General features: G+C 56.7%; 1 protein-coding gene across 4 annotated transcripts in view; it reads right to left on the reverse strand.

The window, feature by feature from the left end:
• Evi5l (ecotropic viral integration site 5 like) overlaps positions 1-17,500 on the reverse strand; it is a 59,798-nt gene that overhangs the window by 30,074 nt on the left and 12,224 nt on the right. For all 4 annotated transcript variants that reach the window (XM_060375877.1, XM_060375876.1, XM_060375879.1 and 1 more), the window contains exons 2-5: positions 17,422-17,500; positions 10,329-10,518; positions 7,918-8,142; positions 4,140-4,214 (exon numbers count right to left, since the gene is read on the reverse strand). The exon at positions 17,422-17,500 is cut by the window's right edge and continues 96 nt beyond it. In XM_060375877.1, the coding sequence (XP_060231860.1) occupies positions 4,140-4,214; positions 7,918-8,142; positions 10,329-10,518; positions 17,422-17,500 (569 nt within the window). The remainder of the gene's footprint in view (positions 1-4,139; positions 4,215-7,917; positions 8,143-10,328; positions 10,519-17,421) is intronic.

Below are 17,500 nucleotides of genomic sequence, written 5' to 3' on the forward strand. Positions count from 1 at the left end.
GTTGACCCATCCCTGCTCCCACCCATCCCTGCTCCCACCCATCCCCTGAGCACTAACAGGACTAAACTGGCCTGACCCCGGCTCATCCCCCTGGTTGACACATCCCTGCTCCCACCCATCCCGTGAGGACACTAACAGGACTAAACTGCCTGACCCTGGCTCAGCCACTGGGTTGACGCATCCCTGCTCCCACCATCCCGTGAGCACTAACAGGACTAAACTGGCCTGACCCCGGCTCATCCCCCTGGTTGACGCATCCCTGCTCCCACCCATCCCGTGAGGACACTAACAGGACTAAACTGCCTGACCCTGGCTCAGTCACCTGGTTGACGCATCCCTGCTCCCACCCATCCCCTGAGCACTAACAGGACTAAACTGCCCGACCCTGGCTCAGCCACTGGGTTGATGCATCCCTGCTCCCACCCATCCCCTGAGCACTAACAGGACTAAACTGGCCTGACCCTGGCTCAGCCACTGGGTTGACGCATCCCTGCTCCCACCCATCCCCTGAGCACTAACAGGACTAAACTGCCTGACCCTGGCTCAGCCACTGGGTTGATGCATCCCTGCTCCCACCCATCCCCTGAGCACTAACAGGACTAAACTGGCCTGACCCTGGCTCAGCCACTGGGTTGACGCATCCCTGCTCCCACCCATCCCGTGAGCACTAACAGGACTAAACTGGCCTGACCCTGGCTCAGTCACCTGGTTGACGCATCCCTGCTCCCACCCATCCCGTGAGGACACTAACAGGACTAAACTGGCCTGACCCCGGCTCAGCCACCTGGTTGACCCATCCCTGCTCCCACCCATCCCTGCTCCCACCCATCCCCTGAGCACTAACAGGACTAAACTGGCCTGACCCCGGCTCATCCCCCTGGTTGACACATCCCTGCTCCCACCCATCCCGTGAGGACACTAACAGGACTAAACTGCCTGACCCTGGCTCAGCCACCTGGTTGACGCATCCCTGCTCCCACCCATCCGGGGCCCAAGCCTCCTCCCAGGCCCCTCGGGGCACTGAGAGCATGACCTGGGCTCTTCCCTGCTCTGGGGGTCCCTGGGGGCTCGTGCCCATCTCTGGGGGTCCCTGGGGGCTCGTGCCCATCTCTGGGGTCCCTGGGGGTCCCTGGGTTCGTGCCCATCTCTGGGGTCCCTGGGGGTCCCTGGGTTCGTGCCCATCTCTGGGGGTCCCTGGGGGCTCGTGCCCATCTCTGGGGGTCCCTGGGGGCTCGTGCCCATCTCTGGGGGTCCCTGTGTTCATGCCCATCTCTGGGGGTCCCTGGGGGCTTGTGCCCATCTCTAGGGGGTCCCTGGAGGTTCGTGCCCATCTCTGGGGGTCCCTGGGGGCTCGTGCCCATCTCTGGGGTCCCTGGGGGCTCGTGTCCATCTCGGGGGTCTCTGGGGTCCCTGGGTTCATGCCCATCTCTGGGGGTCCCTGGGGGCTCGTGCCCATCTCTGGGGTCCCTGGGGGTCCCTGGGTCTCGTGCCCATCTCTGGGGTCCCTGGGGGTCCCTGGGGGCTCGTGCCCATCTCTGGGGTCCCTGGGGGTCCCTGGGTTCGTGCCCATCTCTGGGGTCTCTGGGGTCCCTGGGTTCGTGCCCATCTCTGGGGGTCCCTGGGGGCTTGTGCCCATCTCTGGGGGTCCCTGGGGGCTTGTGCCCATCTCTGGGGGTCCCTGGGGGCTCGTGTCCATCTCGGGGATCTCTGGGGTCCCTGGGTTCGTGCCCATCTCTGGGGGTCCCTGGGGGCTCGTGCCCATCTCTGGGGTCCCTGGGGGTCTCTGGGGGTCTCTGGGGGTCCCTGGGGCTCGTGCCCATCTCTGGGGTCCCTGGGGGTCTCTGGGGGCTCGTGCCCATCTCTGGGGTCCCTGGGGGTCCCTGGGGGCTCGTGCCCATCTCTGGGGTCCCTGGGTCTCGTGCCCATCTCTGGGGGTCCCTGGGGGCTCGTGCCCATCTCTGGGGTCCCTGGGTCTCGTGCCCATCTCTGGGGGTCCCTGGGGGTCCCTGGGACTCGTGCCCATCTCTGGGGGTCCCTGGGGGCTCGTGCCCATCTCTGGGGGTCCCTGGGGGCTCGTGCCCATCTCTGGGGTCCCTGGGGGTCCCTGGGGCTCGTGCCCATCTCTGGGGGTCCCTGGGGGTCCCTGGGGGCTCGTGCCCATCTCTGGGGTCCCTGGGTTCGTGCCCATCTCTGGGGGTCCCTGGGGTCTTGTGCCCATCTCTGGGGGTCCCTGGGGGCTCGTGCCCATCTCTGGGGGTCCCTGGGGGCTCGTGCCCATCTCTGGGGGTCCCTGGGGGCTCGTGCCCATCTCTGGGGGTCCCTGGGGGCTTGTGCCCATCTCTGGGGTCCCTGGGGGTCCCTGGGGCTCGTGCCCATCTCTGGGGTCCCTGGGGGTCCCTGTGGGCTCGTGCCCATCTCTGGGGTCCCTGGGGGTCCCTGGGGCTCGTGCCCATCTCTGGGGGTCCCTGGGGCTCGTGCCCATCTCTGGGGGTCCCTGGGGGCTCGTGCCCATCTCTGGGGGTCCCTGGGGGCTCGTGCCCATCTCTGGGGTCCTTGGGGGGTCCCTGGGGCTCGTGCCCATCTCTGGGGGTCCCTGGGGGTCCCTGGGGGCTCGTGCCCATCTCTGGGGTCCCTGGGTTCGTGCCCATCTCTGGGGTCCCTGGGGGCTCGTGCCCATCTCTGGGGGTCCCTGGGGGCTCGTGCCCATCTCTGGGGGTCCCTGGGGGCTCGTGCCCATCTCTGGGGGTCCCTGGGGGCTCGTGCCCATCTCTGGGGGTCCCTGGGGGCTCGTGCCCATCTCTGGGGTCCCTGGGGGTCTCTGGGGGTCCCTGGGGCTCGTGCCCATCTCTGGGGTCCCTGGGGGTCTCTGGGGGCTCGTGCCCATCTCTGGGGTCCCTGGGGGTCTCTGGGGGCTCGTGCCCATCTCTGGGGTCCCTGGGGGTCCCTGGGTCTCGTGCCCATCTCTGGGGGTCCCTGGGGGTCTCTGGGGGCTCGTGCCCATCTCTGGGGGTCCCTGGGGGCTTGTGCCCATCTCTGGGGTCCCTGGGGGTCCCTGGGGCTCGTGCCCATCTCTGGGGTCCCTTGGGGGTCCCTGGGGGCTCGTGCCCATCTCTGGGGTCCCTGGGGGTTGTGCCCATCTCTGGGGGGGTTACTAGGGGTCACTGGGGAGTTACTGAGGGCTCGTGCCCATCTCTGGGCTCCCTGGGGTCCCTTGGGGGGCACTGGGGGTCGTGCCCATCTCTGGGCTCCCTGTTGGTCCCTGGGGGGTCTCTGGGGATCCCTGAGGGGGTCACTGGGGGTCGTGCTCATCTCTGGGCTCCCTGGGGGCTTGTGCCCATCTCTGAGGATCCCTGGGGGTCCCTGGGGGATTCCTGGGGTCCCTGCGGGGGTCCCTGGAGACTCGTGCCCCTCTCTGGGCTCCCTGGGCTCCCTGGGGTGGTGCCCCTCTCTGGGGTCCCTGGGGTCACTGGAGGGGTCCCTGGGGCTCTTCCCTGGCTCTGCGGGTCCCTGGGGCTCGTGCCCATCTCTGGGGGGTGCCTGGGGGTCCCTGGGGCTCGTGCCCATCTCTGGGGTCACTGGGGGGTCCCTGGGGCTCGTGTCCATCTCTGGGGTCCCTGGGGGGTCCCTGGGGTCCCTGGGGGTCTCTGGGCTCCCTGGGGGTCCCTGGGGGCTCGTGCCCATCTCTGGGGATCCCTGGGGTCTCACTGGGGGCTCATGCCCCTCTCTGGGCTCCCTGGGCTCCCTGGGGGGTCCCTGGGGCTCGTGCCCATCTCTGGGGTCCGCGTGGGGTCCGTGTGGGGTCCCTGGGCTCCCTGGGGGTCCGTGGGCTCCCTGGGGGGTCCCTGGGCTCCCTGGGGTCCATGTGGGGTCCCTGGGCTCCCTGGGGGGTCCCTGGGGTCCGTGTGGAGTCCCTGGGCTCCCTGGGGGGGTCCGTGTGGGGTCCCTGGGCTCCCTGGGGGGTCCGTGGGGGTCCCTGGGCTCCCTGGGGGGTCCGTGGGGGTCCCCGGGGTCCCTGGGCGGGTCCCTGGGCTCCCTGGGGTCCGTGGGGGGTCCATGGGGGTCCCTGGGCTCCCTGGGGTCCGTGGGGGTCCCCGGGGTCCCTGGGGGTCCCCGTGGGGGGCGCCAGCCCCGGCACCCACCTGCATGAGGAGGAGGCCCACGATGAAGGCGCTGCCCTGGCAGTAGCCCACCTCGCGGTCCACCAGGGAGTACGCCTGCGGGGGGAGGAGGGTGAGCGGGTCGCCGCGGGGGCACCCCGAGTCCCTACACCCCCTACACCCCCAGAGTCCCCCTGTACTCCACAGAGGCCCCCCGTACCGAGTCCCCCCATCCCCCAGAGTCCCCCCACCCCAGAGTCCCCCATCCCCCAGAGTCCCCCCACCCCAGAGTCCCCCATCCCCCAGAGTCCCCCACCCCAGAGTCCCCCATCCCCCAGAGTCCCCCCACCCCAGAGTCCCCCATCCCAGAGTCCCCCCACCCCAGAGTCCCCCCACCCCAGAGTCCCCCCACCCCAGAGTCCCCCGTGTCCCCCATCCTCCACAGAGTCTCCCCATCCTCCACAGAGTCCCCCCATACCTCAGAGTCCCCCCGTACCCCAGAGTCCCACCATCCCCACAGAGTCCCCCCAGGCCCCCCCAGAGTCCCCCGTACCCCAGAGTCCCCCCATCCTCCACAGAGTACCCCCATCCCCCAGAGTCCCCCCATCCTCCAGAGTCCCCCCATCCCCACAGAGTCCCCCATCCCCAGAGTTCCCCCATTCCCCACAGAGTCCCCCCATCCCCCACAGAGTCCCCTCATCCCCCACAGAGTCCCCCCATCCTCCACAGAGTCCCCCCATCCCCCACAGAGTCCCCCCATCCCTCAGAGTCCCCCATCCCTCACAGAGTCCCCCCATCCCCCACAGAGTCCCCCCATCCCCCACAGAGTCCCCCCATCCTCCACAGAGTCCCCCCATCCCCCACAGAGTCCCCCCATCCCCCACAGAGTCCCCCCATCCTCCACAGAGTCCCCCCATCCTCCACAGAGTCCCCCCATCTCCCACAGAGTCCCCCCGTCCCCCACAGAGTCCCCCCGTACCCCACAGAGTCCCCCCATCCCCCACAGAGTCCCCCCATCCCCCACAGAGTCCCCCCATCCCCCACAGAGTCCCCCCATCCTCCACAGAGTACCCCCATCCCCCACAGAGTCCCCCCATCCCCCACAGAGTCCCCCCATCCCCCACAGAGTCCCCTCATCCCCCACAGAGTTCCCCCATCCCCCACAGAGTCCCCCCATCCTCCACAGAGTCCCCCCATCTCCCACAGAGTCCCCCCCGTCCCCCACAGAGTCCCCCCGTCCCCCACAGAGTCCCCCCGTACCCCACAGAGTCCCCCCATCCCCCACAGAGTCCCCCCATCCCTCACAGAGTCCCCCCATCCCCCACAGAGTCCCCCCATCCCCCACAGAGTCCCCCATCCCTCAGAGTCCCCCCATCCTCCACAGAGTCCCCCATCCCCCAGAGTCCCCCCATCCCCCACAGAGTCCCCCCATCCCTCAGAGTCCCCCCATCCCCCACAGAGTCCCCCCATCCCCCACAGAGTCCCCCCATCCCCCACAGAGTCCCCTCATCCCCCACAGAGTCCCCCCATCCCCCACAGAGTCCCCCCATCCTCCACAGAGTCCCCCCATCCCCCACAGAGTCCCCTCATCCCCCACAGAGTCCCCCCATCCCCCACAGAGTCCCCTCATCCCCCACAGAGTCCCCCCATCCCCCACAGAGTCCCCCCATCCCCCACAGAGTCCCCCCATCCCCCACAGAGTCCCCCCGACCCTCACAGAGTCCCCCCGTACCCCACAGAGTCCCCCCATCCCCCACAGAGTCCCCTCATCCCCCACAGAGTCCCCCCATCCCCCACAGAGTCCCCCCATCCCCCACAGAGTCCCCCCATCCCCCACAGAGTCCCCTCATCCCCCACAGAGTCCCCCCATCCCCCACAGAGTCCCCCCATCCCCCACAGAGTCCCCCCATCCCCCACAGAGTCCCCCATCCCCCACAGAGTCCCCCCATCCCTCACAGAGTCCCCCCATCCCCCACAGAGTCCCCCCATCCCCCACAGAGTCCCCCATCCCTCAGAGTCCCCCCATCCTCCACAGAGTCCCCCCATCCCCCACAGAGTCCCCCCATCCCTCAGAGTCCCCCCATCCCCCACAGAGTCCCCCCATCCCCCACAGAGTCCCCCCATCCCCCACAGAGTCCCCCCATCCCTCACAGAGTCCCCCCATCCCCCACAGAGTCCCCCCATCCCCCACAGAGTCCCCCATCCCTCAGAGTCCCCCCATCCCCCACAGAGTCCCCCCATCCCCCACAGAGTCCCCCCATCCCTCAGAGTCCCCCCATCCCCCACAGAGTCCCCCCATCCCCCACAGAGTCCCCTCATCCCCCACAGAGTCCCCCCATCCCCCACAGAGTCCCCCCATCCCCCACAGAGTCCCCCATCCCTCAGAGTCCCCCCATCCTCCACAGAGTCCCCCCATCCCTCACAGAGTCCCCTCATCCCCCACAGAGTCCCCCCATCCCCCACAGAGTCCCCCCATCCTCCACAGAGTCCCCCCATCCCCCACAGAGTCCCCCCATCCCCCACAGAGTCCCCCCATCCCCCACAGAGTCCCCCCATCCCCCACAGAGTCCCCCCATCTCCCAGCCCCCTGACCTCCTGGGCCAGGCTGTCCTGTCCCCCTGTCCCTGTGTCCCCGTGTCCCCCTGTACCCATCCCCCTGTCCCCTGTTCCCTGTCCCCCTGTCCCTGTGTCCCCTGTCCTCTTGTCCCCTGTCCCCCTGTGTCCTGTCCCCTGTCCCTGTCCCCCCGTCCCCACCTTCATGACGTTGAAGAGCACCTCCTGGCCCAGGCTGTCCTGTCCCCTGTCCCCCTGTCCCCTGTCCCCCTGTCCCCCTGTCCCCTGTCCCCCTGTGTCCTGTCCCCTGTCCCCCTGTCACCCCCTGTCCCCTGTCCCCTGTCCCCCTGTCCCCATGTCCCCCTGTCCCCTGTCCCCTGTCCCTGTGTCCCCCTGTCCCCTGTCCCCCTGTGTCCTGTCCCCCTGTCCCCTGTCCCCCTGTGTCCTGTCCCCGTCCCCTGTCCCCCTGTCCCCCTGTCCCCTGTCCCCCTGTGTCCTGTCCCCTGTCCCCTGTCCCCCTGTCACCCCCTGTCCCCTGTCCCCCTGTCCCCTGTCCCTGTGTCCCCCTGTCCCCTGTCCCCCTGTCCCCTTGTCCCCGTGTCCCCCTGTCCCTGTGTCCCCCTGTCCCTGTGTCCCCCTGTCCCCTGTCCCCCTGTGTCCCTCTGTCCCTGTGTCCCCCTGTCCCCCTGTCCCCGTCCCCCTGTCCCCCTGTCCCCTGTCCCTGTGTCCCCCTGTCCCCTGTCCCTGTGTCCCCCGTCCCCTGTCCCCCTGTGTCCTGTCCCCCTGTCCCCTGTCCCCCTGTCCCCTGTCCTTCTGTGTCCTGTCCCCCTGTCCCCTGTCCCCCGTCCCCACTTTCATGACGTTGAAGGGCACCTCCTGGCCCAGGCTGTCCTGTCCCCTGTCCCCCTGTCCCCTGTCCCCTGTCCCCCTGTCCCCTGTCCCCCTGTCCCCCTGTCCCCCTGTCCCCCTGTCCCCTGTCCCCTGTCCCCTTATCCCCCTGTCCCCTGTCCCCCTGTCCCCATGTCCCCTGTCCCCCTGTCCCCCTGTCCCCCTGTCACCTGTCCCCATGTCCCCCTGTCCCCATGTCCCCCTGTCCCCTGTCCCCCTGTCCCCTGTCCCCTTGTCCCCCTGTCACCTGTCCCCATGTCCCCATGTCCCCCTGTCCCCTGTCCCCCTGTCCCCATCCCTGTCCCCATGTCCCCTGTCCCCGTGTCCCCCTGTCCCCTGTCCCCCTGTGTCCTGTCCCCCTGTCACCTCCTGTCCCCACCTTCATGACGTTGAAGAGCACCTCCTGGCCCAGGCTGTCCTGGCCCTTGAAGAACTCGTGCTCGGGGTAGGTGCGGGCGATGTCCCTGCGGATGAGCTTCTCGCTGGGCGACGCCATCTTGAGCAGCTCCGAGTACTGGCTCTTCACGGGCAGCTCCGTGGCCCCGCACAGCAGCTGCCACACGATGGCCCGGAAGTGGTGGGGGATGCCCTTCCGGATCAGCTCCTGGGGGGAGGGGGGAGGAAGTGGGGAGGAAGTGAGGGGGAAGTGGTGGGGGATGCCCTTCCGGATCATCTCCTGGGGGGAGGGGGGAGGAAGTGGGGAGGAAGTGAGGGGGATGCCCTTCCGGATCAGCTCCTGGGGGAGGGGGAGGAAGTGAGGGGGAAGGGAGGGGGAAGTGAGGGGGAAGTGAGAGGGAAGTGGTGGGGGATGCCCTTCCGGATCAGCTCCTGGGGTGAGGGGGAGGAAGTGGGGAGGAAGTGAGGGGGAAGTGGTGGGGGATGCCCTTCCGGATCAGCTCCTGGGGGAGGGGGGAGGAAGTGGGGAGGAAGTGAGGGGAAAGTGAGGGGGAAGGGAGGGGGAAGTGAGGGGGAAGTGGTGGGGGATGCCCTTCCGGATCAGCTCCTGGGGGAGGGGGGAGGAAGTGAGGGGGAAGTGGTGGGGGATGCCCTTCCGGATCAGCTCCTGGGGGGAGGGGGGAGGAAGTGAGGGGGAAGGGAGGGGGAAGTGGTGGGGGATGCCCTTCCGGATCAGCTCCTGGGGGGAGGGGGAGGAAGTGAGGGGGAAGGGAGGGGGAAGTGAGGGGGAAGGGAGGGGGAAGCCCTTCCGGATCAGCTCCTGGGGGAGGGGGAGGAAGTGGGGAGGAAGTGAGGGGGAAGTGAGGGGGAAGTGGTGGGGGATGCCCTTCCGGATCAGCTCCTGGGGGCAAGTGGGGAGGAAATGGGGAGGAAGTGAGGGGGAAGTGAGGGGGAAGTGGTGGGGGATGCCCTTCCGGATCAGCTCCTGGGGGAGGGGGAGGAAGTGGGGAGGAAGTGAGGGGAAAGTGAGGGGGAAGGGAGGGGGAAGTGAGGGGGAAGTGGTGGGGGATGCCCTTCCGGATCAGCTCCTGGGGGAAGGGGGAGGAAGTGAGGGGGAAGTGGTGGGGGATGCCCTTCCGGATCAGCTCCTGGGGGAGGGGGGAGGAAGTGAGGGGGAAGGGAGGGGGAAGTGGTGGGGGATGCCCTTCCGGATCAGCTCCTGGGGGGAGGGGGAGGAAGTGAGGGGGAAGGGAGGGGGAAGTGAGGGGGAAGGGAGGGGGAAGCCCTTCCGGATCAGCTCCTGGGGGAGGGGGGAGGAAGTGGGGAGGAAGTGAGGGGGAAGTGAGGGGGAAGTGGTGGGGGATGCCCTTCCGGATCAGCTCCTGGGGGCAAGTGGGGAGGAAATGGGGAGGAAGTGAGGGGGAAGTGAGGGGGAAGTGGTGGGGGATGCCCTTCCGGATCAGCTCCTGGGGGAGGGGGAGGAAGTGGGGAGGAAGTGAGGGAAAAGTGAGGGGGAAGTGAGGGGGAGGGAGGGGGAAGTGAGGGGGAAGTGAGGGGGAAGTGAGGGGGAAGTGGAGGGAAAGTGAGGGGGAAGTGGTGGGGGATGCCCTTCCGGATCAGCTCCTGGGGGCAAGTGGGGAGGAAATGGGGAGGAAGTGAGGGGGAAGTGAGGGGGAAGTGGTGGGGGATGCCCTTCCGGATCAGCTCCTGGGGGAGGGGGGAGGAAGTGGGGAGGAAGTGAGGGAAAAGTGAGGGGGAAGTGAGGGGGAGGGAGGGGGAAGTGAGGGGGAAGTGAGGGGGAAGTGGAGGGAAAGTGAGGGGGAAGTGGTGGGGGATGCCATTCCGGATCAGCTCCTGGGGGCAAGTGGGGAGGAAATGGGGAGGAAGTGAGGGGGAAGTGAGGGGGAAGTGGTGGGGGATGCCCTTCCAGATCAGCTCCTGGGGGAGGGGGGAGGAAGTGGGGAGGAAGTGAGGGAAAAGTGAGGGGGAAGGGAGGGGGAAGGGAGGGGGAAGTGGTGGGGGATGCCCTTCCGGATCAGCTCCTGGGGGGGAAGTGAGGGGGAGGGAGGGGGAAGTGAGGGGGAAGTGGAGGGAAAGTGAGGGGGAAGTGGTGGGGGATGCCATTCCGGATCAGCTCCTGGGGGAAAGTGAGGGGGAGGGAGGGGGAAGTGAGGGGAAAGTGAGGAGGAAGTGGAGGGAAAGTGAGGAGGAAGTGAGAGGGAAGTGGAGGGGAAGTGAGGGAGAAGGGAGGGGGAAGTGAGGGGGAAGTGGAGGGGAAGTGAGGAGGAAGTGAGAGGGAAGTGGAGGGGAAGTGAGGGGGAAGCCCTTCCGGATCAGCTCCTGGGGGGAGGAAGTAGGGAGGAAGTGGGGAGGCCCCGCCCCAGCCCCGCCCACCCTGAGCAGCTTCTCCTTGCGCCTCCGCCACTCCTCCCACTCGTTGGCGATGCGGCCCCACAGGATCCACGTGTCCTCCTCCAGGTGGCCCAGGTTGGACGAGGCGGACGAGCTGGACACCAGCGACGACCCGCTGTTCCGGCGCGAGCCGTTCATGGAGCGCATGGACTTGGAGTCCGCCTCCAGGAGCCTGGGGGAGGGGAGGGGAGGACTCCGCCAGCTCCCCATGGGGGAGAGGGAGGGGAGGGAGGACTCCGTCAGCCCCTCATGGGGGAGGGGAGGGGAGGACTCCGTCAGCTCCCCATGGGGGAGAGGGAGGGGAGGGAGGACTCCGTCAGCTCCCCATGGGGGAGAGGGAGGGAAGGGGAGGACTCCATCAGCTCCTCATGGGGGAGGGGAGGGGAGGGAGGACTCCGTTAGCCCCTCATGGGGGAGGGTGAGGGGAGGGAGGACTCCCTCAGCTCATCATGGGGGAGGGGGAGGGGAGGGAGGACTCCCTGAGGGAGGGCTCCATCACCGAGTCCTGGGGGGTAGGGGAGAGGAGAAGGGGAGAGGAGGGGTCTCCATCAGGGCATTCTTATCTATCTATCATCTATCATCTATCTATCATCTATCTATCATCTATCATCTATCTATCATCTATCTATCATCTATCTATCATCTATCTATCATCTATCTATCATCTATCATCTATCTATCATCTATCTATCATCTATCTATCATCTATCTATCATCTATCATCTATCTATCATCTATCTATCATCTATCTATCATCTATCTATCATCTATCATCTACCTATCATCTATCTATCAATCATCTATCTATCATCTATCATCTATCTATCATCTATCTATCATCTATCATCTATCTATCATCTATCTATCAATCATCTATCTATCATCTATCATCTATCTATCATCTATCTATCATCTATCTATCATCTATCTATCATCTATCTATCATCTATCATCTATCTATCATCTATCTATCAATCATCTATCTATCATCTATCATCTATCATCTATCTATCATCTATCTATCATCTATCTATCATCTATCATCTATCTATCATCTATCTATCAATCATCTATCTATCATCTATCTATCATCTATCTATCATCTATCTATCATCTATCTATCATCTATCTATCATCTATCATCTATCTATCATCTATCTATCATCTATCTATCATCTATCTATCATCTATCATCTACCTATCATCTATCTATCAATCATCTATCTATCATCTATCATCTATCTATCATCTATCTATCATCTATCATCTACCTATCATCTATCTATCAATCATCTATCTATCATCTATCATCTATCTATCATCTATCTATCATCTATCATCTATCTATCATCTATCTATCATCTATCATCTATCTATCATCTATCATCTATCTATCATCTATCTATCATCTATCTATCATCTATCTATCATCTATCTATCATCTATCATCTATCTATCATCTATCTATCATCTATCTATCATCTATCTATCATCTATCATCTACCTATCATCTACCTATCAATCATCTATCTATCATCTATCATCTATCTATCATCTATCTATCATCTATCATCTATCTATCATCTATCTATCATCTATCTATCATCTATCTATCATCTATCTATCATCTATCTATCATCTATCTATCATCTATCTATCATCTATCATCTATCTATCATCTATCTATCATCTATCTATCATCTATCTATCTATCATCTATCTATCATCTATCTATCATCTATCATCTATCTATCATCTATCTATCATCTATCTATCATCTATCTATCATCTATCATCTATCTATCATCTATCTATCATCTATCTATCATCTATCTATCATCTATCTATCATCTATCATCTATCTATCATCTATCTATCATCTATCATCTATCTATCATCTATCATCTATCTATCATCTATCTATCATCTATCTATCATCTATCTATCATCTATCTATCATCTATCATCTATCTATCATCTATCTATCATCTATCTATCATCTATCTATCATCTATCTATCATCTATCATCTATCTATCATCTATCTATCATCTATCTATCATCTATCTATCATCTATCATCTACCTATCATCTATCTATCAATCATCTATCTATCATCTATCATCTATCTATCATCTATCTATCATCTATCATCTATCTATCATCTATCTATCAATCATCTATCTATCATCTATCATCTATCTATCATCTATCTATCATCTATCTATCATCTATCTATCATCTATCTATCATCTATCATCTATCTATCATCTATCTATCAATCATCTATCTATCATCTATCATCTATCATCTATCTATCATCTATCTATCATCTATCTATCATCTATCATCTATCTATCATCTATCTATCAATCATCTATCTATCATCTATCATCTATCTATCATCTATCTATCATCTATCTATCATCTATCTATCATCTATCTATCATCTATCATCTATCTATCATCTATCTATCATCTATCTATCATCTATCTATCATCTATCATCTATCTATCATCTATCTATCATCTATCATCTATCTATCATCTATCTATCATCTATCTATCATCTATCTATCATCTATCTATCATCTATCTATCATCTATCATCTATCTATCATCTATCTATCATCTATCTATCATCTATCTATCTATCATCTATCTATCATCTATCTATCATCTATCATCTATCTATCATCTATCTATCATCTATCTATCATCTATCTATCATCTATCATCTATCTATCATCTATCTATCATCTATCTATCATCTATCTATCATCTATCTATCATCTCTCATCTATCTATCATCTATCTATCATCTATCATCTATCTATCATCTATCATCTATCTATCATCTATCTATCATCTATCTATCATCTATCATCTATCTATCATCTATCTATCTATCTATCATCTATCTATCATCTATCATCTATCTATCATCTATCTATCATCTATCTATCATCTATCTATCATCTATCTATCATCTATCATCTATCTATCATCTATCATCTATCATCTATCTATCATCTATCATCTATCTATCATCTATCATCTATCTATCATCTATCTATCATCTATCTATCTATCTATCATCTATCTATCATCTATCTATCATCTATCATCTATCTATCATCTATCTATCATCTGTCTATCATCTATCATCTATCTATCATCTATCTATCATCTATCATCTATCTATCATCTGTCTATCATCTGTCTATCATCTATCTATCATCTATCTATCATCTATCTATCATCTATCTATCATCTGTCTATCATCTGTCTATCATCTATCTATCATCTATCTATCATCTATCTATCATCTATCTATCATCTATCTATCATCTATCTATCATCTATCATCTATCTATCATCTATCTATCATCTATCTATCATCTATCTATCATCTATCATCTATCTATCATCTATCTATCATCTATCTATCATCTATCTATCATCTATCTATCATCTATCTATCATCTATCTATCATCTATCATCTATCTATCATCTATCTATCTATCTATCATCTATCTATCATCTATCTATCATCTATCATCTATCTATCATCTATCTATCATCTATCTATCATCTATCTATCATCTATCTATCATCTATCATCTATCTATCATCTATCATCTATCATCTATCTATCATCTATCATCTATCTATCATCTATCATCTATCTATCATCTATCTATCATCTATCTATCTATCTATCATCTATCTATCATCTATCTATCATCTATCATCTATCTATCATCTATCTATCATCTGTCTATCATCTATCATCTATCTATCATCTATCTATCATCTATCATCTATCTATCATCTGTCTATCATCTGTCTATCATCTATCTATCATCTATCTATCATCTATCTATCATCTATCTATCATCTGTCTATCATCTATCTATCATCTATCTATCATCTATCTATCATCTATCTATCATGTATCTATCATCTATCTATCATCTATCTATCATCTATCATCTATCTATCATCTATCTATCATCTATCTATCATCTATCTATCATCTATCATCTATCTATCATCTATCTATCATCTATCTATCATCTATCTATCATCTATCTATCATCTATCTATCATCTATCTATCATCTATCTATCATCTATCATCTATCTATCATCTATCATCTATCTATCATCTATCATCTATCATCTATCTATCATCTATCTATCATCTATCTATCATCTATCTATCATCTATCTATCATCTATCTATCATCTATCATCTATCTATCATCTATCTATCATCTATCATCTATCTATCATCTATCTATCATCTATCTATCATCTATCATCTATCTATCATCTATCTATCTATCTATCATCTATCTATCATCTATCTATCATCTATCTATCATCTATCATCTATCTATCATCTATCTATCATCTATCTATCATCTATCATCTATCTATCATCTATCTATCATCTATCATCTATCTATCATCTATCATCTATCTATCATCTATCTATCATCTATCTATCTATCTATCATCTATCTATCATCTATCTATCATCTATCTATCATCTATCATCTATCTATCATCTATCTATCATCTATCTATCATCTATCATCTATCTATCATCTATCATCTATCTATCATCTATCTATCATCTATCTATCATCTATCATCTATCTATCATCTATCTATCATCTATCATCTATCTATCATCTATCTATCATCTATCTATCATCTATCTATCATCTATCATCTATCTATCATCTATCTATCATCTATCATCTGTCTATCATCTATCATCTATCATCTATCTATCTATCATCTATCATCTATCTATCATCTATCTATCATCTATCTATCATCTATCATCTATCTATCATCTATCTATCATCTATCATCTATCTATCATCTATCTATCATCTATCTATCATCTATCATCTATCATCTATCTATCATCTATCTATCATCTATCTATCTATCATCTATCATCTATCTATCATCTATCTATCATCTATCTATCATCTATCTATCATCTATCATCTATCTATCATCTATCTATCATCTATCATCTATCTATCATCTATCTATCATCTATCTATCATCTATCTATCATCTATCTATCATCTATCATCTATCTATCATCTATCTATCATCTATCATCTATCTATCATCTATCTATCATCTATCTATCATCTATCTATCATCTATCTATCATCTATCTATCATCTATCTATCATCTATCTATCATCTATCTATCATCTATCATCTATCTATCATCTATCTATCATCTATCTATCATCTATCTATCATCTATCATCTATCTATCATCTATCTATCATCTATCTATCATCTATCTATCATCTATCTATCATCTATCTATCATCTATCTATCATCTATCTATCATCTATCATCTATCTATCATCTATCTATCATCTATCATCTATCTATCATCTATCTATCATCTATCTATCATCTATCTATCATCTATCATCTATCATCTATCTATCTATCTATCATCTATCATCTATCTATCATCTATCTATCTATCATCTATCATCTATCATCTATCTATCATCTATCTATCATCTATCTATCATCTATCTATCATCTATCTATCATCTATCATCTATGGACAGAACCCGGAAGCCCGCGCAGACGTAGGCCTCCCGGGGCGGCTCGGTGCCCACGTGGCCCCCAGTAAGGGGAGCAGGGACTGTCCCCGCCTGACCTCAGTGACCTCAGGGAAGGGGAGGAGGGGAGGGGAGGAGGGGCGGGGAGGAGGGGAGGGGAGGAGGAGAGGGGAGGAGGGGAGGGGAGGAGGGGAGGGGAGGAGAGGAGGAGGGGAGGGGAGGAGAGGAGGGGAGGGGAGGAGGGGAGGGGAGGAGGGGAACGGAGGGGAGGGGAGGAGGGCAGGGGAGGAGAGGAGGAGGGGAGGGGAGGAGGGGAGGGGAGGAGGGGAGGGGAGGAGGGGAGGGGAGGAGGGGAGGGGAGGAGGACCTCCCCTATCCATGGACTGGGGGAGGGGCATGGGAGGAGATGAGGCAGGGAGAGAGAGGGAGGAAGGAAGGGAGGGTGGGATTGAGAGGGGATGATGGAGGGAGAGAGAGAGGGAGGGATGGGGAGGGGAGGAGGGAGGGATGAAGGGGAGGAGGGAGGGATGGAGGGGATGGGGAGGGATGGAGGGGAGGAGGGAGAGATGGGGAGGGGATGAGGGAGGGATGGAGGGGAGGAGGGAGGAAGGGATGGGGAGGGGATGATGGAGGGAGGGATGGGGAGGGGATGATGGAGGGAGGGATGGGGAGGGGAGGAGGGAGGGATGGGGAGGAGGGAGAAGGATTGGGAGGGGGTGAGGGAGGGAGGGATGGGGAGGGGAGGAGGGAGGGAGGGATGGGGAGGGGAGGAGGGAGGGAGGGATGGGGAGAGGATGAGGGAGGGATGGGGAGGGGAGGAGGGAGGGAAGGAGGGATGGGGAGGTGATGAGGGAGGGAGGGATGGGGAGGCGATGAGGGAGGGAGGGATGGGGAGAGGAGGAGGGAGGAGGGATGGGGAGGGGAGGAGGGAGGGATGGGGAGGGGAGGAGGGAGGGAAGGAGGGATGGGGAGGTGATGAGGGAGGGAGGGATGGGGAGGGGAGGAGGGAGGAGGGAGGGATGGGGAGGGGAGGAGGGAGGGAGGGATGGGGAGGGGAGGAGGGAGGGATGGGGAGGGGAGGAGGGAGGGATGGGGAGGGGAGGAGGGAGGGATGGGGAGGGGAGGAGGGAGGGAGGGATGGGGAGGGGAGGAGGGAGGGAGGGATGGGGAGGGGAGGAGGGAGGGAGGGATGGGGAGGGGAGGTAGGAGGGATGGGGAGGGGAGGAGGGAGGGATGGGGAGGGGAGGAGGGAGGGATGGGGAGGGGAGGAGGGAGGGGGTTACAGCTTAGGACACCAAGTGAATAAACTGTAACTAACAAGAAAGGAAAAGCATTGGTTCGTTCGTTCCTTCCTTCCTTCCTTCATTCATTCACTCTCAGCCTCCTGGGGAGGCCGGGCTGGGGCCCCTCCCCTCCCCTCCCCTGCTCCCCCTCCTCCCCACCCCCCCACTCGCCGGTTCTGCTCCTCCAGCTTGGCCAGCAGCTCCAGCTCGTCGGGGCTGAGGTTCTCGGAGTCGGAGGTCGGGGAGCACG

Source organism: Meriones unguiculatus (assembly GCF_030254825.1).
Source record: "Meriones unguiculatus strain TT.TT164.6M chromosome 13 unlocalized genomic scaffold, Bangor_MerUng_6.1 Chr13_unordered_Contig_2907, whole genome shotgun sequence".
NCBI classification, from domain to species: Eukaryota; Metazoa; Chordata; class Mammalia; order Rodentia; family Muridae; genus Meriones; species Meriones unguiculatus.